This window comes from Fonsecaea nubica, assembly GCF_001646965.1.
Source record: "Fonsecaea nubica strain CBS 269.64 chromosome Unknown Scaff139, whole genome shotgun sequence".
In the NCBI taxonomy this organism is placed as follows: Eukaryota; Fungi; Ascomycota; class Eurotiomycetes; order Chaetothyriales; family Herpotrichiellaceae; genus Fonsecaea; species Fonsecaea nubica.
The window spans coordinates 26,624-52,533 of NW_019173812.1; the positions used below are offsets into that span (position 1 = coordinate 26,624).

General features: G+C 52.9%; 9 protein-coding genes across 9 annotated transcripts; 7 read left to right on the forward strand and 2 right to left on the reverse strand.

Annotated features, from left to right (window-relative positions):
* Positions 1 to 485: 485 nt before the first annotated feature.
* AYO20_11202 (hypothetical protein) lies at positions 486 to 3,152 on the forward strand (the record flags this gene model as incomplete). Its single annotated transcript, XM_022649455.1, has 1 exon — positions 486 to 3,152. The coding sequence occupies one exon, from the start codon at positions 486 to 488 to the stop codon at positions 3,150 to 3,152; it is 2,667 nt and encodes an 888-aa protein (XP_022494572.1).
* A 547-nt stretch (positions 3,153 to 3,699) lies between these two features.
* AYO20_11203 (hypothetical protein) lies at positions 3,700 to 5,373 on the forward strand (the record flags this gene model as incomplete). Its single annotated transcript, XM_022649456.1, has 2 exons — positions 3,700 to 3,893; positions 3,966 to 5,373. The coding sequence occupies 2 exons, from the start codon at positions 3,700 to 3,702 to the stop codon at positions 5,371 to 5,373; spliced, it is 1,602 nt and encodes a 533-aa protein (XP_022494573.1).
* Positions 5,374 to 5,826: 453 nt separating this feature from the next.
* AYO20_11204 (hypothetical protein) lies at positions 5,827 to 7,730 on the forward strand (the record flags this gene model as incomplete). Its single annotated transcript, XM_022649457.1, has 6 exons — positions 5,827 to 5,944; positions 6,030 to 6,116; positions 6,188 to 6,796; positions 6,881 to 7,032; positions 7,127 to 7,238; positions 7,312 to 7,730. The coding sequence occupies 6 exons, from the start codon at positions 5,827 to 5,829 to the stop codon at positions 7,728 to 7,730; spliced, it is 1,497 nt and encodes a 498-aa protein (XP_022494574.1).
* Positions 7,731 to 8,344: 614 nt separating this feature from the next.
* On the reverse strand, positions 8,345 to 9,368 carry AYO20_11205 (hypothetical protein; the record flags this gene model as incomplete). The annotated part of the gene is made up of 3 exons (XM_022649458.1): positions 8,345 to 8,776; positions 8,869 to 9,197; positions 9,320 to 9,368. The coding sequence occupies 3 exons, from the start codon at positions 9,366 to 9,368 to the stop codon at positions 8,345 to 8,347; spliced, it is 810 nt and encodes a 269-aa protein (XP_022494575.1).
* A 474-nt stretch (positions 9,369 to 9,842) lies between these two features.
* AYO20_11206 (hypothetical protein) lies at positions 9,843 to 10,819 on the forward strand (the record flags this gene model as incomplete). Its single annotated transcript, XM_022649459.1, has 3 exons — positions 9,843 to 9,891; positions 9,978 to 10,300; positions 10,394 to 10,819. The coding sequence occupies 3 exons, from the start codon at positions 9,843 to 9,845 to the stop codon at positions 10,817 to 10,819; spliced, it is 798 nt and encodes a 265-aa protein (XP_022494576.1).
* A 643-nt stretch (positions 10,820 to 11,462) lies between these two features.
* AYO20_11207 (hypothetical protein) lies at positions 11,463 to 13,752 on the forward strand (the record flags this gene model as incomplete). The annotated part of the gene is made up of 5 exons (XM_022649460.1): positions 11,463 to 11,520; positions 11,581 to 11,881; positions 11,937 to 12,574; positions 12,628 to 12,787; positions 12,879 to 13,752. The coding sequence occupies 5 exons, from the start codon at positions 11,463 to 11,465 to the stop codon at positions 13,750 to 13,752; spliced, it is 2,031 nt and encodes a 676-aa protein (XP_022494577.1).
* Positions 13,753 to 14,866: 1,114 nt separating this feature from the next.
* AYO20_11208 (hypothetical protein) lies at positions 14,867 to 16,973 on the forward strand (the record flags this gene model as incomplete). Its single annotated transcript, XM_022649461.1, has 9 exons — positions 14,867 to 15,062; positions 15,122 to 15,171; positions 15,237 to 15,291; positions 15,355 to 15,441; positions 15,503 to 15,565; positions 15,628 to 15,864; positions 15,921 to 16,055; positions 16,151 to 16,546; positions 16,609 to 16,973. 9 exons carry the CDS (start codon positions 14,867 to 14,869, stop codon positions 16,971 to 16,973), a joined length of 1,584 nt encoding a protein of 527 aa, XP_022494578.1.
* Positions 16,974 to 17,927: 954 nt separating this feature from the next.
* AYO20_11209 (acetoacetate-CoA ligase) lies at positions 17,928 to 20,451 on the forward strand (the record flags this gene model as incomplete). The annotated part of the gene is made up of 8 exons (XM_022649462.1): positions 17,928 to 18,161; positions 18,223 to 18,867; positions 19,004 to 19,084; positions 19,140 to 19,264; positions 19,320 to 19,384; positions 19,435 to 19,584; positions 19,646 to 19,949; positions 20,013 to 20,451. 8 exons carry the CDS (start codon positions 17,928 to 17,930, stop codon positions 20,449 to 20,451), a joined length of 2,043 nt encoding a protein of 680 aa, XP_022494579.1.
* Positions 20,452 to 20,778: 327 nt separating this feature from the next.
* Positions 20,779 to 21,409, reverse strand: AYO20_11210 (hypothetical protein; the record flags this gene model as incomplete). Its single annotated transcript, XM_022649463.1, has 3 exons — positions 20,779 to 20,817; positions 20,911 to 21,137; positions 21,220 to 21,409. The coding sequence occupies 3 exons, from the start codon at positions 21,407 to 21,409 to the stop codon at positions 20,779 to 20,781; spliced, it is 456 nt and encodes a 151-aa protein (XP_022494580.1).
* Positions 21,410 to 25,910: the final 4,501 nt, after the last annotated feature.

The following is a 25,910-nucleotide window of genomic DNA, read 5'->3' on the forward strand; positions in this document are numbered from 1 at the left end:
GCTGGCTGGCTGGCTGGCTGGCACCTTTAGCTGGTGCACGAGACCTTCTGCCTCTAGGCCTCACTCGCGAATCCCTCCATCCAGGTTCTTTCCCCCCATTCCTTTGACTTTGTGATTCTAGAGGGGGCTGACCTTTTCTCTGCTGAGAAAGTCAGGCGGTTAATTACAAGTAGATGCAGCCATTCTACACACGGTCTCTTTCCAGGCTTGCTGCTAAACACCGGATCCTACCACAGCGACTGCAAACCCAGAACCTCCGACGATCCTTCCAAACCCAATCTTCATTCTGTACCTACGTCAAGAACCACATAGACATCCGTCCAGGCCACCAGCAACTTTCTGTGCGACCTTCGACGTTACAAGCAAGACCCTTTTCTCTGTCGTCCTCGCGGCTCGGGGCTTCAAAATATCGTTCTCTGGAGCCTTTGCCCTTCCGGAGCTCTGCGATAGCAACGTCTTCCCGACCAGCGTCTCCGACCTCCACCATGTGCCGCTTCATGTCCGACTCGCCTGGTGCTGCAACAACCCAAGGCCGCGTCGTGCTACCTACAAATGTCGTTCCAAAACACTATGACGTGACCCTCGAGGTCGACTTTGCCAAGTTCACCTTCGAGGGCACTGTTGTCATCGACCTCGACGTCGCAAAGGACAGCACCTCTATTTCCTTGAATACTGTGGAGCTTGAGATCCATTCCACGACCGTCCACGCAGATGGTGCCCTGGTCACATCCTCACCGAAACTATCCTACGATGCGGACACACAGACCACAACCATTGAGCTTGGTGAAGGAAAGACGCTATCCAAGGGCCAGAAAGTGCAGTTGAAACATACATACACGGGTCAATTGAATGACAAGATGGCTGGATTCTACAGGTCCAAGAGGAGGGACGGGCAATATTTGGCTGTCACTCAGTTTGAGGCCACTGACGCCAGAAGGGCAATGCCTTGCTTCGATGAGCCTGCATTGAAGGCAGAGTTTACCGTCACCTTGATTGCCGACGAGGGCATGACATGTCTATCCAATATGGATGTTGCATCGACCGAAACTGTGCACTCGGACATCATAGCTGGGAAGAGGAAGGCTGTCAAATTCAACCGATCTCCTAAAATGTCGACTTATCTGTTGGCATTCATTGTTGGGGAATTGAAATCGATCTCTACCGACAAGTTCAGATTGCCCATCAAAGTGTGGATGACCCCGGAGCAGAACGAGGAAGATGGAAGATTTGCACTCGACGTTGCTGCCAAAACTCTAGCATTCTATGAGAAGGCTTTTCAAGCTCCCTACCCACTGCCCAAGATGGACATGGTGGCAATCCCAGACTTTGCCGCTGGTGCAATGGAGAACTGGGGTTTGGTCACTTACCGCGTGGTGGATCTCCTCTTTGACGAGAAGTCGGCGGGTGCTGCGACCAAGGAGAGAGTGGCAGAAGTTGTGCAGCATGAGCTGGCGCACCAGTGGTTCGGAAATCTGGTGACAATGGACTTCTGGGACGGTCTGTGGCTCAATGAGGGGTTTGCGACCTGGATGAGCTGGTATAGCTGTAACGAGTTCTACCCTGAATGGCGGGTGTGGGAGACCTTCGTGATCGACACCTTGCAATCAGCATTGGGGTTGGATGGTCTCCGAAGTTCGCATCCGATCGAGGTACCTGTGCATCGTGCCGAGGATATCAATCAGATCTTCGACGCCATCTCCTATTCCAAGGGGTCCGCAGTCCTCAGAATGATTTCGAAGTATCTCGGCGAAGACACCTTTATCGACGGGGTAAGGAGGTATATCAAGAAACATGCCTGGGGAAACACACAAACCAGCGATCTCTGGAACGCTTTGGGTGAGGCGAGTGGCAAGGATGTGGCCCATGTGATGGACATTTGGACGAAGAACATTGGGTATCCAGTCATCACGGTGACGGAAAATGAGAAGGACTCAACCATCACAGTCAAACAAAACAGATTCTTGCGCACAGGTGACGTCAAGCCCGAAGAGGACAAGGTTCTCTACCCGGTAATTCTCGGATTGAAGACAAAAGATGGGGTGGATGAAAGTGTAATGCTCACGGAGAGGGAACAGACGTTCCCCATCAAGGGCGGGCTGGAATTCTACAAGTTGAATGCAGACCACTCGGCCCTCTACAGGACCAGTTACACGCCACAGAGACTGACCAAGCTTGGTGAAGCAGCGAAGAAGGGGCTTCTTTCGGTCGAAGATCGAGCGGGTATGATCGCTGATGCCGGTGCCCTCGCCGCTAGTGGATACGGCAAGACCTCTGGCATTCTGAGCCTCTTGCAGTCGTTCAATACCGAGACCCAGTTTGTGGTTTGGAACGAGATTCTGAGTCGGATCAACGCCGTGAGGAATACGTGGATCTTTGAGGATGAGTCGATCAAGGACGCACTCAAGGCGTTCCAGCTAAACCTGACATCGGCAAAGGCCCACGAGCTGGGATGGGAGTTTGCTGAGAATGAAGACCACATCCTGAGTCAGTTCAAGAGCCTGATGTTTGGGTCCGCAGGTCTGGCAGGCGACGCGAAGATTCAGGCCGCAGCAAAGGAGATGTTTGGGAAGTTCATGCAAGGAGACTATTCTGCGATCCACCCCAACCTCCGGTCATCGGTATTTGCAATGGCGCTGAGAGACGGTGGAGAGAAAGAATGGGATGCACTGGTGGCGAGGTACCACTCTGCGCCAACCTCGGACGAGAAGAATACTTGCTTGCGCACTCTTGGGCGTGCTAAGGACCCTCAACTGATCAAGAAAACACTTGACTTTGCGTTAAGCGGGCAAGTCAAGATGCAAGACATCTACATGCCCATTGGCGGCCTGGGAACTACTTCGGAAGGCATCGAGAGAAGGTGGGAGTGGATGTGTACCAATTGGGATGAACTCGTGGAGAAGCTACCTCCCAGCATGACCATGTTGAGCAGTGTGGTGAGCATCTGTACGGCAGGCTTTACCTCCGATGCACAGCTGAAGAAAGTTCAAGAATTCTTTGAAGGCAAAGACAAGAAGGGATTTGACCGCAGCTTGCAACAGAGCATGGACAGTATCCGTGCCAAGGCGAACTGGTTAGCTCGGGACGGGCAAGATGTGCAGGAGTGGCTGAAGAGCAATGGGTATTTGAAAGGGGTTGTTGGTGGGAAGCTGTAGGAGATTCTCTCGCAGAGGGCGGCTGTATTAGTAGTAGATGATACAAAGACGCATAGAGGGCTTCACGGGCTACAAGCATTGTACTTGTATCTAGATAGCTGGACCAAACAGATCTCGTGACAGTATGGATGATTGGTACCTGGCCACCCACTGGCAGCCCTGGCAAGGCTGTGGATGGGGTGACAAGGCTGAGCCGTGAGGGGAGAAACAAGGTGCAGTGGTGCCACCCGCCCAAGCCGCTGCTACGAGTAAGTGGCTCGATTCGGGTTGATTGATCCAGGGTGGCCAGGGTGGATGCTTCCACCAATCACGATGATCACGTACCTGGCATCATCTCCTTTGTACAAGTTCGGACCAAATTAATTTTCTGGTGGCCACTGGTCAAATACTCGGCTGCGCTGCCAACCATCCCCAACACTCTCGTCCTCAAGTCACGACAATCACATTCGTTTCCTCACTCTGTCGTTCTGCCCTCCGTCTCCGACACCCTCAACACCCTCGGTTCCTCGCCTCAAGGTCCTCACGCTCGGCGCAATTGGGAATAGCAATGGGTGTGCTTGCGACGCTGTCACAATCGGCCGAGCGCCTCCTTGGTTCCCTCCCGACCTGGCAACTCGTTCTTCTCGGCTTCGTCGCTTTCCTCGTGATCTCTGTGACATGGAATGTTACAAGACAACTGTTGTTCAAAGATAAAAACGCACCGCCGGAGGTTTGGAGTTGGTTTCCTGTGCTGGGAAATACGTACGTTTAATCCAGAAAGGGAATACACCGCTGGCTGGCTGGCTGATTGACTGACTGTCGGTTGAACTTTAGGATATGGTACGGCATGGATCCCTTCGACTTCTTTTTCACATGCAAAGCGAAATACGGCGACGTCTTTACCTTTATCCTGCTTGGTCGACGAGTCACCGTCTGTTTGGGCACCAAGGGCAACGAGTTCATTTTGAATGGCAAATTGAAGGATGTGAATGCCGAAGAAATCTACACAGGACTGACCACACCGGTGTTTGGGGAAGGTGTCGTGTACGACTGCCCCAACTCCAAACTGATGGAGCAGAAGAAGTTTGTGAAATTCGGGCTCACTATGGAGGCCTTTCAGTCCTACGTGGACCTGATCTCGAGTGAAACCAAGGCCTTTGTGGAGAAAGGTAGACCCTTCCGGTCTCATTCTGGGACAATCGACATTATCCCCGCCATGGCCGAATTGACCATTTACACGGCATCCCGATCTCTCCAGGGCCCTGAAGTGCGGGCCAAGTTCGACTCGACCTTTGCCGACTTGTATCATGATCTAGATATGGGGTTCTCGCCCATCAACTTTATGCTGTCGTGGGCTCCTCTCCCACACAACCGCAAGCGAGATATTGCACAGAAAAAAATGACGGACACATACATGGAAATTATCAAACAGCGACGTGCTGCGGGCGGCAAGCGGGAAAAGGGAGACGAAGACATGATTTGGAATCTGATGGGCTGCGTGTACAAGGACGGCACGCCAGTTCCGGATCGAGAGGTGGCACATATGATGATCGCGCTCTTGATGGCGGGCCAGCACTCTTCGTCGTCGACCTCGAGTTGGATTCTGTTGAGACTGGCGACAAGACCCGATATCCAGGAGGAATTATTGGAGGAGCAGAAGCGTGTGCTCGGAAATGACCTCCCCCCCTTGACATATGAGAGTCTTCAGAAACTCAGCCTGAATGCCAAGGTGGTGAAGGAGACACTGAGATTACACGCTCCGATCCACAGCATTCTTCGCAAGGTCAAGTCACCCATGGCCATCGTGGCCAATACGCCGACCTCGACAAAAACATATCAGATACCGACCAGCCACACACTCTTATCCGCGCCAGGCGTGACCTCGCGAGAATCCGAATTCTTCCCTGACCCCATGAAATGGGAACCACATCGCTGGGATGAAGGCCATCCTCTTGCGTACACGCGGATGGGCCAAGAAAAGGAAGAATTCGAAGACTACGGCTACGGCATGATCAGCAAGGGGGCTTCTTCCCCTTATCTCCCGTTCGGCGCAGGCCGACATAGGTGTATTGGCGAGCAATTCGCCTATGTACAGCTTGGCGCGGTGCTCGCGACGATGGTGAGACTGGTTAAATTCCGACAGATTGAGGGCAAGCCGTTGGTGCCCACGGATTACTCGAGTTTGTTTTCGAGGCCGATGGCGCCGGCGGTGGTCGAGTTTGAGAAGCGAGAGAAGGTGTAAGAGCTGCGCGCGATGAGCGGCAACCTTTACAGATAATGATACTATTAGAGAGAAGGAAATGTACATAGCACAACAAGACTATTAGAACGTCGTACCGTGCACAAGATACCATGTTCTTGTTGTATTCGGTCTTTTGTGATAGTTCGGCGCTCATTGCTGGCGTTGGGGCGCCGAGGCATGGATCCTGAGCCAGTCATATTGAATATTACGGAGGATGTCGTCGCATCTCACGCCGAGCCACTCGGCGCTTTGCAGAGGAATGATTGCCATAAGGCAAGGCAGATCATGGATGGCCCGAAGCCGAGCTTCATGAGAGGACCAGCTGCTCCCGTGCTGGGGTTTGCGGATGACATGGGCTGACGAGCGCGTTTCTGCTGAATATCATCGTGGCCATTCGAAATTGCCCGACTCGTATACTTCTCCTTCTCACACAAGCTGCACTGAGCGTTAACCATGATCTCAGCCGTCTCGCAGCAGTCACTTCTGCTCTTTTTGCCGCCGCTGGTGATCCTAGCGGCATGTCTGCTGAAACTGGCCTCGTTGACGTCTCGATGGAAGGGTGCGCCGCCTGGTAAGTGAGATGTTATCAATGGCGTGGCTCGCCTGATGCGACGGGCAATTCGGGTTTGAGGACTGCCGCTCACGATGCTCTCGAGGTCCGCCGACGAGACTGTTTATTGGAAATCTGCACCAAATCCCCAAAAGAGACCTACATTTGCAGTATCAGCGATGGGGTCAAGAGTGTGAGTCGACCACAGCCAGGGGCAGGAGATGGGCCTATTTCTCATTCACTTATTCTCTCCTGCACCAACAGACGGGCCGATTTTCTCACTGAAGCTGGGCTCCCAGAACGTTGTCGTTCTGACCAGTGGTGAACTCATCAAGAGGGTCGTCGACAAACGGAGTGGCAACTACTCGGATCGGCCCAAGCTCTACATGCAAGATATCTGGGAAGGCTCCAGGATCATCATGCGAGGCTACGATTCTTTGTGGAAAGTCGAGCGTAAGCTCTACCATCAATTTCTGAACATCAACAAGGCGGCGCGTTATGTGCCGTATCAGGATCTGGAGACCAAACAGATGCTGGTAGACCTCTTGTCAGACCCTGACGACTTTGAGAATCTCATCACGCGGACAACGTTGAGCATGGCGACGAGCATGGCATACGGGTTCCGCGTCCTCGATCCCAAGAGCGAGGTCATGCAGGAGCTGTTCACCAACACCCACGGCTTCTTCGTCATGGTGAACCAAAGTAAGCTCTTGGACTGGTATCCGCAGCTGAGGCCCTTGGTCAGCGCCATGCCGTCGTGGTTGTACCCGATGGCGAGAAAGGCCAAGCACGTCTTTTATCGAGAAAGGGCCCAATTCCGCCAGTTGTATGAGGCGGCAAAGCGCGCCGCCGAGGGCGACAACTCCCTTCCCAGTGAGTGCTGGAATCATACGCAGGATTCAGCCGTGTCGTCAAGTAAGTTTACTGACTGAAGCGGCCCTCTGGTTGGTTCTGCAGGCTTTTCGACCGACATCAGCAAGGCGAAAGAGTCCTGGAAAGGCACCGAGAACGGAGCTCTTCTCACGGACCATGCGGCCTCTTACATTGCAGGGATTGCAATGGAAGGAGCAGCAGACACGACAAGTAACACTCTCGCCGGCATGATCAAGGTAAAACGAACAATGTTTCATCCTGCGGAGTCGTGTTTGCGAGTATCGGCTGACAAAAAGGTCCAAGGCCATGATGCTATTTCCCTCTGTCCAGGAAACTGCTCAGAAGGAGTTGGATACCGTCGTTGGCCCGGACAGGCTGCCAACCATGGACGATTTCGAATCGCTTCCTTATATTCGCCAAGTCACCAAAGAAGCATTGAGATGTATGGCTGAGTTGTCTCCTGGCTTCATTGAGTATATTTCTGTGTACGGCTCACTATGGATCACTCTATCTAGGGCTTCCTACTGCCATCAGTGGCGCGATTCCGCACGCCGCCCTCACAGACGATGAAGTGGACGGATATAAAATCCCAGCCGGCTGCACCATTGTGTTGGCAGTGTGGTCTGCCAACAACGACCCTGACCTTTTCCCAAATCCTCGAGAGTTTGACCCCACCCGACACAACGCCGACCTCACTTTCCACGAGGCCTCGTCCGCATCCGACTATAGAGACCGGGACAACTGGACCTTTGGCGCCGGGAGACGAATCTGTCCCGGGATCCATGTTGCAGAGAAGACGCTGTTCCTGGCCACCGCTCGCTTACTGTGGACATTCAACATCTCCAAGGCCAGGGATGATCAGGGCCGAGAAATCCAAGTCGACCGAGACGAGGTGACCCAGTCCATCGCCGCTCGTCCATTGCCGTTCCCGTGAGTGAAGCCCTGTTTTACTTTTTGACTTTTGACGTGTGTTTTTCCACCTAATCGACCGACCGAGGTTTCTGATCTGCCGGTCTTTCTTAGGTGTCTCTTGACCCCTCGCAGCGACAGGTGTGTAAGGATTGCACGGGCGGAATGGGAAGAGTCCCAAAAGTTGTTGGATGACGAGGGCAATTACAAGCATAGCGTCCTGGACTGAGAGACAAGAAAAGGATCACCAGGGTTTTCGTTCCTGATACTTCATAGAGAGGCCCATGTGAGTATAACCATCCACATGCATGAATGGACCAAGGGAGAAACGCCAACCGTGCCAGCCCATGTCACTTTCGTGGAACCCTTGAAGCAGGACCTAAGGCGAACAAATGTAAAAGGCTTCCAGAATATGAAAAGTTTGACACTTGGTTGCACGAAGAGTTGTTGTTTGACCCCTTTTCAGCACTGTCAGGATCCTAACCTGCATATATGTATACCGAGTATCTGGAGGTCATATTATGAACAACGACCCTCCCACCACTCCCCCTCGCTGAGTAGCGTAGAGTCACGTAGTGTCAATCCTACCGCATGTCCTCCTGACCTCGATTCATGGACGGGACCGTCGGCCTAGATTACCTAGATGACCCCCCTCTGCAGCACGAGCCCGCCATCACAGGGGATGACGGCGCCGTGCACGAACCCGGCCATATCACTGCACAGGAACATGAGCAGCCACGCGACGTCCTCGGGTGTGCCCAGCCGCCGCACGGGCGTGATGGCGGCCAACTGCGCCGGCGCGTCGGCCGGGCTCGTCTGCCGAAACAGCTCTGTGTCGATCATGCCGGGGCACACGACGTTGATGCGCACCCCGCAGGGGCCGTAGTCCTGCGCGTCCGCCTTGGCGAACCCGACGATGCTGTGTTTCGACGCGCAGTACGCCGACATGCCGCTCGAGGCGTTGAGGCCCGCCAGCGACGACACGGACACGATGCTCCCCCTGCCCGTGTGGCCCGGTCGCGGGTCTTGTTGGATCATTTGCCGGATCTCGGCTTGGTGGCATAGCCAGGTCTTTTTAGCGGCGAGGAAGAGTTAGATCTACATATGTAGATGAGACTTGGGAGGGAGAGATAGAAGATTTTCCCTCTTGGGGAGAAACTCACCCCGTATTCATTGACCCGGATCGTCCTGTCGTACGTCTCGACGTCGAGATCCACGATCTTCTTCCTCTGCGGCACCACCCCGGCAATGTTCAGCGCGTAGTCGACCCGTCCGAACGCCGCCACGCACGACGCGACCATGTCCCTCACCGAGGCCTCGTCGGCGATGTCGGTGCGCTGGATCTCCACCCTCACCATCGCAGCCGCGCTGCCCTGCTGCTCCTCCTGGATCTGCCTCCTCGTCTCCTCGAGCCCGGCCAGGTCAATGTCCGCGAGAAACAGGGACGGGCATCCCGCGCGGGCGATCGTCACGGCTGTTCCTCTGCCAATGCCTGGAGGACGTCAAGCGTATCAGGCGCAGTTCGTGGGGATTTCTATTGGAGTACGGGGAGAGGGGATGTCGCTTTGAAAAAGAAGGGGCAGGCAAGCGAAGCGAAAGGAAAGATGTATGTACCTGAGGATGCTCCAGTGATCAGGCAGACTCCTGGTAGGGCGAGGGACATGTTTCTGTTCCCCCTTTCCGCTTTGTTTCTCGTCTGGGATGGATACGTGAATACCGTGGATACCTTGATACCTGTATGCTTCAATACCGCGGTACCTCAACGCGTCTTCAAAATATTGATTTGGGCAGATTTCTCTTGTTATGCATAGCCCTTACAACAGCGGCCTCATCAATAACCAGACAACAAAAGATATGTAAGGTATTAGGCCTGCCACCAATGAGCATTATGCCATGGTAGCGGCACCGAGGCCGTAGATCCACCGACTTGACTCGACTCCGCACGCCAGCCGAGAACAGTGGGACAACACCGAGAGTTCATGATCTTATAGATGCAGCCAGATGCATGGGTTGCCGAGTGGGAATGAACAATAATTAACCCGACCAAAAAAATGTCAGAATGAGACACCGCCATTGTAAGGTTGGTATTTGAATGAGATCGCCGTCTCCCATCGCTCTTCCTCGTCTCTTCTCCACCATGTCGTCTTCGTTTCCGGGTGTCGCGGTCGTTATTTGGGCTGGGTCAGGTAAGGCTCTATCTATCTAATAAGCCCTTCTCTGTTACATAAAAAGCTTAGCAATACACTGGCTCATCGTGGTTGACCGGTGGTAGGAGATGGGAGGGCCGTGGCTCACTTACTCGTCCAAAGCGGCTGCACGAAGCTCGTCCTCGGTGGTTTAGACGAGGGTCGTCTCGCAGAGGTGGTCAAGGAGTGCCATGCCCTGACCCAGGGGCACGCGGACCTTCAGATACTCAGCAGAAAGTGCGACTCGAGAGAACCCCGTGACGTGGACGAGTTGATCGCCGCTGCGGTCGCCAGGTTCGGCCAGATCGATTACTGTGCCAACTGCGAAAGGCCGGATGGGTTCTACGGCGAGACGACCGAGGCTCCCTGGGCAACTTTCACCACGGCCGGGGAGCGCTGGCAGCGAGGTGTACGTGTACCCACCTCCTCTAACTCTCAAGTCCGTCAATCACCAAACAGAGATGATCTGACGTTTTACACCTATGTGTTTTGGTCATGACAGGTCTGGCTGGCCATGCGAGCAGAGGTGCGTCAATTCTTGGCTCAAAAGGCCAACCGACAATCCAGCGCGGCCAGCATCGTCAACGTCTCGGCTGCCCACGGCCTGGCCAGCGACCCAGGCTTTCCCAGTTACAGTGCCGCCGCCCACGGCGTCGTCGGGATGAGCAGGGCCACCGCGCTGGACCATCTCTCCGACGGCATCCGCATCAATTGCGTCTGTCCCGGCCCTTCTGCCCCTCAGACGCTGCCTGAAAAGACGCCGGATGGTAACGCCCCACGACGGTCTCTGCCACTCGGTCCCCTGGGCCGGGAGATAACGCCAGACGAGGTCGCGCGGGCGGTGGTGTTTTTGCTAGGCGAGGCGTCCAGTGCAATCACCGGGATAGAGTTGCCGGTCGATGGCGGGTGGAGTCTTCGACATCATTAGAAGTTCGGTGCGTTTACAGTGAAAAGGTTGATCGATCGATCTCAGTGCCTTGAGGTTATCTATATAATGGCCATAACAAAAGGCTAGCAACGGGCATGCTCGTGGTCACGTGTTGGCATGGTATTGACCGGGGAATACTGATATACAGACTCACCTAGTACTCGGCGTATGTATATTACATAATCCCCCGCACTGTCGTCCATAACTTTAGTGCACACTAGTCTCCCGCCGCTCTACTCTCGTGCCAACGACTATTCAGTCGAGACGCTCCACTGTCCGGGCGTTTCAACTCCCTCCGTCTTTTTCGCCCCACCCCTTAAGTCTCTTCCGATCCCTTACGGCTCTGGCCCGATTGAGAACTCGATGTGCAAAAATGTGAAGTCGGAAGAAGCCCTCCGCGCCCACGAGGGTTGTCCGGCCAAAGCCTCTGAGCCGGACAGTGCCTCCGCGATCCGGAAGACCCCCCTGAAGAACTCGTGGAATGACTTGTACGCCAGCGATTAAACCTCAGCATGAATAGCATGCCCAAATCATGCAATAATTTGAGCTGTAAAGGAAAACAATAAAATCAGCATCCGTCTTTCAACCTCTATTACCTGTTAGAGTAGCACACGTCGAACAACCACTAGAAAATAGTGACAGCATGGCCTCAGAGAGTCAGGAACCTATAGATGTACCTGTGGTCATCATTGGCGGTGGCGGTGAGTTGTTTTGGCTCAATGCTTCTAATATCAGATACTCGTTGCTGAACACACACGTAGGGTGCGGTTTGAACCTCTCCATCTTCCTTTCCGCCAGGGAGATACCGCACATCTTGTTCGAAAAGCACAGCGGCACCTCGATTTTGCCAAAGGCACACTACCTCAACCAGAGGAGCCTGGAAATCTTTCGCGTTCACGGCTACGCACACCGGATTAGAGACGAGAGCGCCCCCAGCCGATACATCAGCCAGGTCACCTTTTCGACTTCCCTGGGGGGAATGGGCCCTTATGATCGGAAGCTCTTGTATGCCAGTCCGTCGTTTGGCGGTGACGAGGGCTCTGATTTACTCCACAAGTACATGTGCGATATACGGATGCGTCTTACATTGCCGTACAATCCTGCTAACTTTGGATAGGCGGGTTGCTCCTGAAAGACCTGCGAACCTGCCTCTGGTGCATTCAGAGCCTATCTGGAGGGAAATCGCAGAGGAGAGGAATCCTGGCAATATCAGGTTCTCCCATAGGGTCGTCGATGTTATCCCGCACGATGACCATGTGTTGGTGATTGTTCAGCCTCCGGAGGGCCCACAGATCACCTATCGCGCGCAATATGTGGCCGCTGCAGAAGGCGGCAGGGGTATTATTGCCCCCAAGATTGGCGCTGTTCTCGAAGGGCCGACAGATATCGCCGACGTCGTTTCAGTCCATTTCGAGGCGGACCTGTCTCAGTACTGGGACGAGCGAACCTTGATTGCAAACTTCATCAACCCCGAAGGCGAGACGATTCTTGGAAGTGGAACGGTCGTGTGCATGGGTCCCACGTTCGGCCGCTACTCCGAGAACTGGACAGTTCATTTCGGCTTCCGGGTTGATGACCCAGCGCGATTTTCAGAGGCACAGGAACATCTGCTCGTACCGAGAATCCGAGAGCTGCTCAAGATACCCGACCTAGAAATCAAGATATGCGCTGTTAGCCACTGGGTGCTGGAGCGTGTTTTGGCCAACAAATACAGAGAAGGGAGGATATTTATTGCTGGCGACGCAGCACATCGACGTGAGTCTGATCATTGTTTTCTCTCTCGACCCATTCAGATGACACTGGCTTAGGACCACCGACTACCGGGCTGGGCCTCAACACATCTATCGAAGATGCATTCAATCTCTCCTGGAAGCTTGCGCAAGTCATCAAAGGAACAGCATCACCTAAGCTGCTGGACACCTATGAGCAAGAAAGACGTCTCGTTGGCAAGCGTAATTGCGATTGGGGGTAAGTTTTTTCCTTGCACTATCCTCATCTTGTCTGCTTTACTGGGATGGCTGGCAAACGAACGGAAGCTAATTCTTGTTGTGGAAATCAGGTTGATGACATTTTCAAACCAAGCGATGGTTGCCGCAGCCGTTGGCTTCATTCCTGGACAAACAGAAGTCAATCGCGCGCGCATGGAAGCTTTGCTCGAAGAGTCTGACATTGGAGAAACGTTCCGTGCTCAGCTCAGATATCTGATCAAGAGTCAAATGGTTGAGTACTCTGCGCTGGACCTCGAACTGGGATTCAGCTATTGGCGAGGTGGCGTATTGGTCTCAGACAACACCGAGAGACCTCCAGTTGACCCTCTCGGCCAAACATATATCCAGACAAGTAGGCCTGGCCATCGACTCCCTCACGTCTGGCTAGAGGAGCGGGATGACCGTGCCCAGCGCGTTCTGTCAACGCATGATTTGATAAAGAGAACGGACGACTACCTGCTCATCACTGACCAATATGGGTCTGCCTGGATCGAGGCCGTTCAGGGAGTCGTCGGGGAGTTGAGGGTCAAGGTCAGTATTGCTCAGATTGGCCCACTGGCCTCGGGACTCAGACCATGCCCATATGTCGACCGAGACGACCGTTGGCCGACTGAGTCTCAACTCCGCAGGGGAGGGGCGCTTCTGGTGCGCCCAGATAACTTTGTAGCCTGGCGGCAACTGGACGGTAGTGTGCGCAACGGCGTCGAGGTGGTTGAGGCACTCAAGATCTTGCTCGGCGACACTGTGGGACAGGACATTCCGATCGACCCTTACGATCCCAATGGTTTCATGTCGCAACGAGCAAAGGCCGGGTTGAGCAACGGCGTGAAGAATGGGGAGGATGCCATCACGGCCAGTGCGACAAATCGAGTCAAGCTCAATCGAGCTGCCGTCGCTGGATCTCGAGCAGGACAATTTACGCGAAGCGAAAGCACTGAAGACTAGCATGCAAGTATTCTGTGAGTTTGACTGTAGATATATAAAATGGGGCGCGAAAGACGCATATATCATAACTAAATAAATTATCTGCATTCATTATCTTTGAGCATCGAATCTACTGATAAAGCCACACTATCGTCCTTGACGGCACTCAATCCTCCTCCGCTTGTTCAACGACATCTATCTCTACCGTGACCACCTTGACTTGGCCTAACCCCCGAGCCACTCTCGAAGTGCCCATTCAGGCAATTATCGCACGGGGCCCCGGAAATGATCCCCCACCCACCCCAGAAATCCAGCACCTGTCAAGCTGTCGTAAATTTGCAGTCAAGGTGGCGCTACTACTGGCGACTACAATAGTAGACCCTGAGAGACGAGAGATCTAGACTAGTTCTCTAATATACTTTCACACGTTTCTTTTCTGTTCCGGAAGTTTCGAGTCCTCCGAGCGGGAAAATACAGACCTAAACGTCCCTATGAGAATCTTCTTCGGGTCGAGGCCCCGGAGGAGGAGGGTTAAAGAGGTCTCGAGCCGAGAACGGCTCTCCCGGGGGGTACTATATGGATAGACAGCTCGAGTCCCCTCGTCTGGGGGACCTTCTCCCACTCGTTACAGCGTTTGCCCCCCCTGAACAACAATATTACAGACGCTAGGTAGAAATACTTCGCAGCCAGCCATGGATCGAGGAGACAAGGCAGGTTTGATCAATTCTATGTTATCTTGACGCATGGCATACTGATCATTCCCCGTGGCTTTCTAGACTGGAGACGATGTAATCAGAATCGAGACTGCGGACTCTGCCACTGCCGAGCAGATCATCGTCGAGAAGATTGCGGCAGAGGCAACCTACCATGTTGCACAAGTAGGCTGGAAGCATCTCTTGGAGCCGTACACGGTAGGACACCCTCTGTCGTCTTTCCCCATGAGATATTGGAGTATCTCGACTCCTTACACGCAATTTCACCGCTACAGTTGACTTTTACCATGCTAACAAAGGGCTGGACTGCAGCTTGGATCACTCTGTGCCATTTCTCTGGCACTCTTCTCCTGTGCATGGGGCTTTGTTGCTCCTGCTGCGGTATTGACCGCTATCGGCCAAGCGACCAGTGCGTTGTCGTCATGAAGAAGGTCAAATCATTAACGGAAAACCCTGACGCTGACGGGGAAACAGATGCCTCAAAGTCGTCTGCGAGTCTCTTCTCTATTGTCTGGACCATGGGCACTGCCGTTGGGTATATCCTCGTGGGATATTTATCAGATATCCTTGGCCGACGCTGGACCATGATCGTTTTCAATACGTTCGGCTTGATCGGAGGTGATTCCTCACCATGTTTCGCAAATTTCATCCTCATTGTGGCTCACTGTTGGACGCAGGAATCGTTGCGTGTACCGCAAATACCCTTGATACTCTTGCTGGAGCCAATGTAAGCAAGACTTGAGCGCCTAGCTTCACTTCTTGGTGGACTACTGACCACTATGTTTCAACAAGGCTCTCATCGGGACAGCTGCTGGCGCCCAATTCACTTTCATGGTAGTGGCGACAGGTACAGAAGATCCCTACCAGCTCCCGCGCGAGCTATGAAAGAACACTGACTTTGAGTCCACAGAATTGTTACCTAACCGACACAAAATTGTCGGCATGGGCCTTGTCACTGTGATTGCACTTCCTGCTCAAGGTCTAGGCGCGTATTTCGGTGAGTTCGAATACATTGTTGCTCGTGCTTTGTTGAAACCATGCTGACACGCAGACGATAGGTAACTCGATCGTCGTACATCTCAACTGGCGGTGGATCTATTACGTGTATATCATTGTCCTCGGTGAGGCTCATTCTTTACGAAACGTCTTGGGAAACATCTGTTGTTAATGATTTGTTGTGCAGGTGTCGCGATCATCCTCTACCTTGTGTTTTATTTCCCCAAAGAATTGGCAATCGAACTTTCCCTCAGGCAGAAACTGAGAAAGATCGACTACGGTGGTGCTTTCCTGGTGACGGCCGGCTTGGTCCTTTTCATTCTTGGTATCCAGATGGGCGGTAACACGTATCCATGGAAGTCCGGAACGGTTCTTGGTTTGATCATCTCTGGTGGGCTGGTTTTGATCGCGTTTGTCGTCTATGGTAAGTAGCAGAGCAGTATCTTGGTTTGGTGGTCAAAATGGGCTGACTGGTTGGAGAAATTTATGTGGCTCAGGTGAAGCCCCTTCTGCCCCAGAGCTCCTTCAAAGACATACGAGGATACAGCATGGTCATCATCTGCTCGAGCGTCGGTGGTATTGCTTACATCGGTCTATCCATCATCTGGCCAACACGTAAGTCGATCAATTCTGATGCTTCGCGTCCTCCGGATGGAGCTACTCGCCCATTACGTGGAAATGACATGCTAACACTGCGATGCCAACCACAGAGGCTGCTACTATTTACAAAACACCGACAACATCATGGCAAGAGACAGCGTGGCTATCGACCACCCTCGGAATCTCGGTCTGGGGTGGAATGGTCTTCTTGGGGCCATTATGGGGGGTCATCAAACGCGTCAAGTGGCAGCTTGTGTTGTTATCCGCGTGGATGACCGCATTTACTGGTGCTCTTGCGAACTGCAATAGGCACAATCGAGGGTTCGGTATTGCCTGCTCTTTCCTCGCAGGTCTTCCCATTGGAGTGATCGAACAACAAACTGCCGCCCTGGTGCAATTGCTTGCCCCAAATGACGGAGAGCTGGGGTCAGCTTTCTCCTTCTTGGCCGGTACTCGCACAGCAGTTGGCGCCATCGGAACAGCGATTCTGTTGGCGATCCTGAATAGTAAGACTATCTATGTACCGTTCGTTCACCTTTTCTGCCACAACTGACTTTGTACCCTTTAGATAAGCTACCTGGGGAGCTGGAGAGCCATGTCGTTCCCGCCGCACTTCAAGCTGGTCTCCCTCAAAGCTCTCTTCCTGACCTCTTCTCCGCGATCGCCGCTGGCTCGCCAAGTGCCCTGGAGCAGGTTCCGGGAGTCAGCCCAGCAATATTGACCACGGTAATGAATGCCATCCTTGACGGAGAGTCAGCCGCTTATGCCTATGTGTATTATGCCGCGCTCGCATTTGGTCTGGTTTCGACGATTGCTGCCCTCGTCATGCGTGATATGGACACGCTACTCACCTCCCATGTTCCCAAGAGAATCATAGGCAGGAACGAATTGAAAGCGGGAAGAGAAGACCGAGTGGTGAATGTCGGGGCATGAGCAGGAGATATCTAAAGCCAGACACCACCAAAGAGCTCCGTCACTCAAACTGTCTGTCGGGTCACGGTATGTTGCGAACTGCGTGATAGGTGTCCAGACCCAGAGAGTAATGACTTACAATCGTTAATCTACTGGATAAGAAATGGATTACCCTGTGAGGAATTGTGCCTGCTATTCAATATCACTGTGCTGCCCATACTCACGTATTGTCTTCGGCTCGTGCAACTACTAGTCAGCTTTTGCAGTCACGTGGTGATGGTCTCGTCTCCCGCAGCACGAGTCAAGAGTGGGCTTTCTCAAGCCGGAGTAAGTGAGGTTGACGACTCGTACTTAGGTGCTCGTGTAGGTATTGACCCCAGACGCCATGGTTCTATACCTACCTGTCCTGATGCCTCCAACTACCCCCATGTGTCTATGTGTGAAGTACTCGGTACAGCCAACCAAGACGCTAGTAATGGTGGGTCCTCGTACACATACAAAAGCAGCCCTAAGAGTCGATGGATCTGGCTAGTTCCAATGCACTTTGACGCGGGGTACCGGACCCCGGAAAATACGCCTCCGGTACATTTGAGCCGAGGCTCCAATACTAGACAGCCCATTAGTTACAGCCACATACGGTTTCCGGGACGTCCACTCCTTCCGGAAGGGTGTTTCACTAGTGCAAAGTCCATTCACGAGGCTTGAAACTACCGTGTGGTAAAGGTCTTGGGTTGCTCAGTTGGTAACCTCGGCTTCGATGGCCATCCGACTCAGGGATGCCGCATCACGTACCGAGTATAGTTAGTCTACCTGGTTGGCGCTTTCTGCCATGCCCTCGTACAGTCCTAGGCCCTGAGAGACTGCATAGCTCGATTGTAATTCAGGCGGAGACTCCGTTGTCCAGCATCCCTCGTCTATATCGCCTGGAGATTCCCACATTGCACACATACAATTGTCCAAGAACCCAGGGTCACCATGTCGAAAACCCTTGCACCGCGCAAGCTCTGGCAACATGCCGACCCATCGCAGACAAACATGGACATATTCCGTCGGCGCGTGAATGCGAGCAGAGGACTGAATCTGCGAAACTTTGCAGACCTACATGCATGGTCGACAGATCCTCGGACGGCGCCTGACTTCTGGGTCGAGCTGTTTCAGTACGAGCAGATAAAGCCCGGGATAGTGCCTACCAAGGCGATGGAACGGATTGTTCGTAAACTAAATTCCTCACCTGAAAATGGGGTTTGTCTGTCTCTCTAACGCGGGTTAGAATCTTGCCATGTACCCTCCGCCCGAGTTCTTTCCCCATGTCCGCATGAACTTTACAGAGCACTTACTGGACATCGAGACGCTGAATGAGGTCGCGCTGTATGCTGTTTCGGAGGCATGCGAGGTCATCAGGCCAGTGACCAAGCCCGAACTTCGAGAGATGGTCAAAGCCATGGCCAGCGCCATGGCCCAGGCGGGGGTGACGGTCGGTGATCGCGTCGCCGCCGTCATTTCCAACTGTCTCGAAGCGATTGTTGCCTGTCTCGCCGTCTTGAGCTTGGGTGCCGTCTGGTCCACGTCTTCACCTGATATGGGCGTCGAAGGCATCATGCAGCGACTGAACCAGATCGAACCGAAAGTGGTGATTTTCGAGAGCTCGGTCCAGTATAACGGAAAGCGGCGCCCTCTGGTTCAGAAGTGCGACGAATGTCTCGCCAGATTGCGAAAGACGAGAAACTTCGAGCTCGGTGTTGTGATCGTTCGGGAGATCCCATACCCAACCAAAGGCAAGACCAACGTTGTCTCGTGGAGCGAATTTGTCAACGGAGCTCCGGACAGGGAGCTCACTTTTGCCCAGTTGCCATTCAGGCAACCCGGATTTATCGTGTATTCGTCTGGCACGGCAAGTCTCACATTCAGGACTTGGGTAATATGATGTTGGCTGACGTGGGTATAGACAGGTGCTCCAAAGTGCATTGTCCATAGTGCATGTGTGAGTCTGATTCGACCTGGGGATCCAACGCCCGAGGATGAATTAACGCTGACTCGATTGACTCTGGCAGGCCATGTTGTTGCAAATCAAGAAAGACTATATGCTCCATTTGGATGTTCGACCAGGTGACACCATCTACCAGTATACTACCGTGCGACACCCCCTGAACAAAACATTGTCCAAATACTCTCACTGACACATCTTAGACCGGCTGGATCATGTGGGCCATGGTTCTCTGTGGCCTCTCGTATGGAGGCAGCGTTGTGCTCTATGACGGGTCTCCGCTCTATCCTGATCCTCTGATCACATTACGCATGGTTGAGAAACTCAAGTACAGGAGTATTGCACAAGATCAATTAAAAGCTTTACTGATTCTTTATTGACAGAATATCATTATTCGGCACTTCCTCACGGTTCTTGACCGACCTTCACGACAAGCACCTCAATCCCAGTAAGCAGAATCCTCACTTGGTAAGATGGACATTTTACTGATCTCGCAAGGGGAATCAATTGATTTAAGTAGCCTGCGAACAGTCTCTTCGACAGGATCGGTCCTACCGGCCAAGGTTTGCGAGTGGTTTTACGATGCTGGATTCCCGGGAAAAATCCATCTCGTGTCGGGTAGTGGAGGAACCGACATGGCATGCTCACGTAGGTCGGCCGGACTCTGACATTTTCTATTTCGATGGAGCTCACCTTCTCTCGCGTACAGTTGTTCTAGGCGACCCCACCAGCCCTCTGTTTTCGGGAGAAATTCAAGTTCCAGCCCTGGGCATGGCTGTTGATATCTTGGACAGCACGAAGGACTATCCCGTGTCGATCAAAAACACTGGAGAGCCGGGAGAGTTGGTCTGTACTCAACCCTTCCCCTCTCAGCCAGTTCTCTTCTGGGGCGAGAAGGGCATGGAAAAGTACAGATCAGCCTATTTCGACCGATTTGGCGATAATGTCTGGACTCAGGGGGATTTCGTCTCGTCGTCGCCCGTTACAGGTGGCTTTACTATGTTAGGCCGATCGTAAGTTCTTCCGCCTACTATGCCTGCCTGTGTGTGTTTCTATTCAGACTGACTCTTCCCAAGTGACGGCGTACTCAACCCCTCGGGTGTTCGATTTGGCTCGGCAGAAATCTACAACGTGGTGAGCCAGTTTCCTGAATTCGAAGACACCCTTTGCGTGGGCCAGCGTCGGCCGCAAGATTCGGATGAGCGCGTCATACTCTTTATCAAGATGAAAGACGACCGGCCTCTTCCAAAATCCACAGTTGCTGCCGTTCGGTCTGCCATCGCGACCGCCCTGAGCCCTCGGCACGTGCCCAGCTTCGTCTTCCAGACCCCCGAGATCCCCTACACGATCAACGGGAAGAAGATCGAATTGGCCGTCAAGCAGATCGTCTCGGGTCAAAATGTCACACCGTCCGGGGCAGTTGAGAACCCTGGCAGCTTGGTATTCTACGAGAAATTCGCCAAGGATGAGTACTTGAAGGAGGATACTGGCAAGGCATACTCGAGCAAGCTCTGAATCTGGAGAGAAAATGTTGGAAGCTGTTTGATATCATAGATTTCCTGAAGAGCCCGTATCGCTTGAGGTTGGAGACGTGGTCAAAGTCGGAAGCGGTCAGACAAGGAAAATCAGAAATAGGATGGTCTTTCAGTGATCAAAGAATTGCAATACATCTTGTAGAGACAATTCGTCGCAGACATAGGCTTCACTATATCAGCCACCTCCACCGCTTCCGGCTCTGGGGTCCTCGATCTGCGAGAGTCGACAGATACTCCGTAATAGAGACTATCTTGATGGATTCACCCTCGATCTTAATCGCTTGCTGCCCCCAATACCGCCGCATTCTCAGTTTCCTTGCAGTGCCTTGACCAGCGGTGCAGAGTCCTGCGATAGGCCCAAAAGTCGTTAATGCCGTGTCCACGATGACAAAAACAAAGGAAGAGAACCAAAAAAAAAAAAAAAAAAAAAATAACGTACCGCCCAAATCTGATAAAGAAGGAGCTTTGGCTGCGACGACGTCGGATTCTCGATGCGAAGCCTCCCGGTGAACTCTCCGGCCACGCTGTTCCCGTTGCGAAGGCCCATTGCTACATTGCCGATGAAGAGGAGATCGCTGCCGTCGAGGTCGGCTGAGAAGACCTTCAAGACTTCGTGGCGGCGGCTGGATATCACTTTCCACGCATTGTCTCTGGACTTGCGAATCTCTGTGACAGCAGCCAGTCAGCCAGTCAGCCGTCAGTGAAGAGCACGGAGTGTGAGGAGGAAAGCGGGGCAGCGCAGACTTACCCTCCGGTCCAGTGTACAAGTGTCCTCCAAACTCTGCCTTTCCGGTTTTTGCAAAGATGTCGTCCGCCAGAATGTCGCCAACCTGGGGGTCCTGCTGGTCTAGCTGCCAGAAAAACTGGTCGATGAGCTCTTTGACGGCCTTGTTGATCTCGAATGTCGGCCATTCCGTCTTTTCTGTGTTGTAGCCCATTTTTACTGAGGGGCTTTTGGCCTCAGGTGGGTCAATTCAAGTCGAGGTTGATGCTAGAAGCCAATTGTCTGTCTCAGCCCAATGGCCCTCTTTCTGTCAGAGGAAGTGGTTACTCACGAGAAGTCAGGTAAGAAACGAAGTTGTCACTCCGATGCGGTACTTCTCCCAGGCGCGAGGGTCCTGTAGAAGACGGATAGCTTCTGGGAGACTAGGAGGGCTATGGTCTTCTCCCCCTCCGGAAGCCGGGGACACGCAACTCCCCGGCCAAATTGGGTAATGTGATCAAGGTAACTAAATTGGGGAATTGGTGGGGCCCCCTCATACCGAGTACATCTTTCTCTTCCGAACTTGTCCTCTACGTGAACTGAACGGAGGGTTCGCTACACCTTTTCCTGTTTCGGTGATTGACCAGTCCTTCTCAAGTCTTTTTGGTTTCAATCTGCTTCCAGCACTTCCACCATCTCTCCATCTCGCTGAATCTTGGTCAGATTCTCTGTGGTAGTATAGAGATCCAGATCCAAAAATCGCAATATATGATAATATCACAGTAGCCGCTTTTCGAGGCTTTCTCAACGGATCGGAAGCTGGTGGTCATGTCATGTGGTGTAGCTCTGGTCCACAGTCCGAAACATCGTGCTAGGAGTATGTTGCCCACATTTACCACAGCACGTTATTAAACCCGCAGACGTGGCCGTTGCGCCTCTATGGAGCTGACGCGGGCACATTACCCTCGAACTGTAATACCAACAGAGGTAAAGACGAAGATGGGAGCATCTGGCGAAAATTGTCAGATTCGTCTGGCGGAGGCTGTCCATGGAGATGACTCACGTGGTTGAATGGTTGTAATAGAGCCATTCTTTACCATCTTTCTCTTCTGTCCCACAGAGGAGACGAGCGAGTTGTGGTGTCTGGTGCACTTGTAATCATCTCCGAGTAGTGCCATCACACAGTAATCCTATTTCCCCGTGGGAGAGTGGCTGTGATCCATGTACCAGTGCCTTTTCTCGTTCGCTACAGATGGATCGCCGACAGCGGTCGACAAACAACATCCGTCATATGTTTTCGTGAACTTCAAAGGATCGCCTCGGCATTTTCCAGTGGTTGTATCAGGCAACTCATCTGCATCGTAGTGATGTCAAGAACAGCTGGAAGGCATCAGAGGCCATTCGTACGATTCGAAATCTACCATGTCCATGTTTGTGAACTTTTGATCGTGGCATGCGTTAGCAAGGGATTCGCTCGAATGGCCAAGCAGGGGCTTTTCCACTAACCGCCATATCAGCGTCGAGGTTGAACAATTGGTCAAGATCCGAGGTCCACTGGCGCGAGTCTGGCTCTCGATACTGTTCGCGGGACTTGGAAACCAGAGCGCGAGCATAGTCAGCGACCTCTCGAGGAAAACTTATGCTCATGTGCCCGCTACTGGCATAGTCGAGCCTGGCGAACGTCCCGGCAACGATGTCGATCAAGGTAATGTCGGACTGCGCAGAGGGATTGTTGGGCGAGCGCACCGTGTTGAGGAACAGATTCATGGTTGCGAGGATCGGGAAATAGAAAACCAACCTGGCACAAGAGGTTATGGTCAGCATCTGTAGAGGGCGACAATTGAACGAAAAGGCGCAGACTTGGAAAAGACTCACCAAGAAGGGGTCGTGGCGTCGATCGGGAACTTTTGAGAATTGAGGACGATGACCCGAGATGACTCTGCGATGGTTTTACAGCTTTCCTGAATCTGTTTGACGTGCTCGGGTCTCTGGCTCTGCTGAAGTTTATTGCTCCTCCAAGGCTGTGTGATGGCGGAATGCAGCACACACATCGATCCGTGAAAACAGTGCTGGAGGAACAGGAAGTGGATGTGGCTAATCCGAGGGTGCAGGACCTTGGGTCGCTTGGGCGTGTAGAGAAGATATTCTTGTCCCAGGTCTGCATACCAGGATCGCAACTCAGTGTCTAGTCTCTCGATGGTCTTGCAGATCTCCTCAATCGACTGGAGCCCGACCTTCGTCCCGTAACATTCTCTCTCGATGGCGTAGGAGATCTGGGCATGGCGGACGGAAGCAAGTAGCAGGCCCAGGTCCGTGGAGGTGTCTTCTCGGGCTTTGGTCGGTAAAGCAACGTTGATATCATCGTCGCGAATCATCTACGAGATGAATTCCGTCAGAACATCCACCAAGACATTCCAGGGATACAGATGGCTCTTACCGAGGGTCGACCAGACCTACAGGCAACGTGCTTGTCGTACATGTACAATACCCATAGCAACCAATTTCGCGTCACCTTTTCGGATTCGGACAGGATACATGAGGAAGGGGGTTGTAGATGCAGACGTTTGGAGTAGGCTAACCGGACTGCCGTGGACAGCAACATATATTCCAGAGAAGGCGCTGAGATAGCCTCGCAGTACAACGCCTGTATCGACATCAGCCAAACTAAGCAGCAGTACGTTATGGTGATTCGGCTTACCATGAGCAAGGTACACTCAACAGCAGTAATGTCTGATGGCATGTAGAGGAGATTGGTGAGGACAGCCATGGCATTCTCAAAGTACAACCAAGATTGTCTCTGTGCAGTTGTATAGCTCATAGGTCCACTGCCTCGGCACAGTGCAAGCCTGCTTCCTAGCGCAAACACGGTGTTTCGGAGGCTGTACCATGGCGGGTCACTATCAGCAGGCAGAGGGTGCGAATAATGCTGCTGAAGTCTACGCTCGAAGGCCTGGCGAGGCACGAGTCCCAGAGTGTGCTCGATGCTGTCTTCAAAATATGCTAAGAAGCGATAACGGGTCAGCGACAGATCTTTGAGTCGTGAGACAGCCACGGAACTGACCCGTAGCCCACAGCAAAGCTGTCTCGTAGTCTGGATCGGGTTGCCGTTCGACTGAGAGCGGTTTCGTCATCTTTAACGATCGCGTTATGGTAACCGCCAGCCGGCTTGCGCTATGGTGAAAGTCCGAGTTACCCAGCTGCTCGCAAATCCACTCGACTCCGTGTGGAGAGCAGATGGTCAGGAAAGAGGCTTTGCCTGTCACCACATTGTCAGTGTTGCTTCGCTATATCAACCCCTGTTAGTAATCGTACCAATATGCTCCTGGATGTCGCCCTAATAGATCAGATTTAGCCGCTGAACTCCAAGAGCGCGATATGCTTGATGGGAGAAGACTTACTTCCTGCACAGGAGATGGAGGTGTCACATCACGCAGGTCGCTAGCATTTTCCGCGACAATACTCGACTCGCTTGTGGCTGTGTTGTGGCCGGCGTCCTGTTGTGTGGGCGACGGCACCTGCCGCAAATTTTCAGAGGACGTTGGAGCTATCGCTGATGTTGAACCGTTGCTGGGCTCATTGTCCAAGTTCAAGACCGGGTCGGCCAGTGATAGATTGACTTCTGAGGGTGCAAGATCACGAATGTCAAAGATAGACGGAGCCACATCCGCTGAGCTGGATATCCAGGTTGGCACTCCAGGCGATGTATTGTCAGAGCTATCCGGTGGGGCGAATGAACGGCACGTAGAAGGGGATTTGGACGATGACTCTGACCTCGCCGACGGTTGAATAGATGTTGGACTCGGTTGCTGTTCCAGAGCCCCATCGACATACTGTACGGGAGCAGATGGAGTAGGCGTTGATCTTGTCGGAGCTTCGTGCTGCCAAAGTAGTTGCTCCAGTGAAGCAACACGTCGCTCTAGAAAGGTCTGGCTGTGACTTGGTTTCCTCCTGGAAGACTTGTCGGGAAAGACACATTGCTCTCTATGGGACTGCTCATCGACGATCCGAATCAGCTGGCGCTTGAGCGGGCAAGGTGCGACCACTTACTACACAATTTGTGCACGGCCGACTTCCTGTGCCTGTGCGTAGTTAGTAGTTGTAGAGAAAGAATAAAGGTAGTCCAGCAGGGTTGGTGGTGGAAGTGTCCTCCCTACATTTGGCCTTCTTCAAGCGGCAATAGTTGCAAGCGACCGAGCACTTGGGAATCTCTGGACGAGCGGGCATCTTTGTAGTCTGCCTGAGTGATTCCCGCGTATTCACACGCATGTGCTCTTGCGCGAAACCAACTGCGGTCAACTCATGGGCGCTCTGGGGGTGCTCACGGGTCTCTCTTATCTTGGGCAAGAGGGAACAAGCAAAAACTGCAAAAGTTCCCCCAGCAAGCGAATGCGGATGCTCTTAAGATGGAATTGCGAGAAGAGACAGTAGAAGCTGCAAGCCTTCTGACTATTGCCACTGCCAAGGCATGGCATTCGTGCCCTTCCGAAACATTCCCCCAGATTTGTGGGGGTGGGAAAAGGGGGGGGATTATAGAACTCTAGAAAAAGAATCCGGGGGCTGTTAGTGCAATGGCATGAATACGGGAATGAAAAAATGCGGCGACGATGGGTACCAAAATCCACCACAAAACAACCTTTGAAGCCGCCAAAACCATCGAGCCGATACTCACCGGCGGGGACGTTTCGCACGATGCAAGCGGCTCTTATATCGCGACCTGTGTTGATGAGGACGTCCTC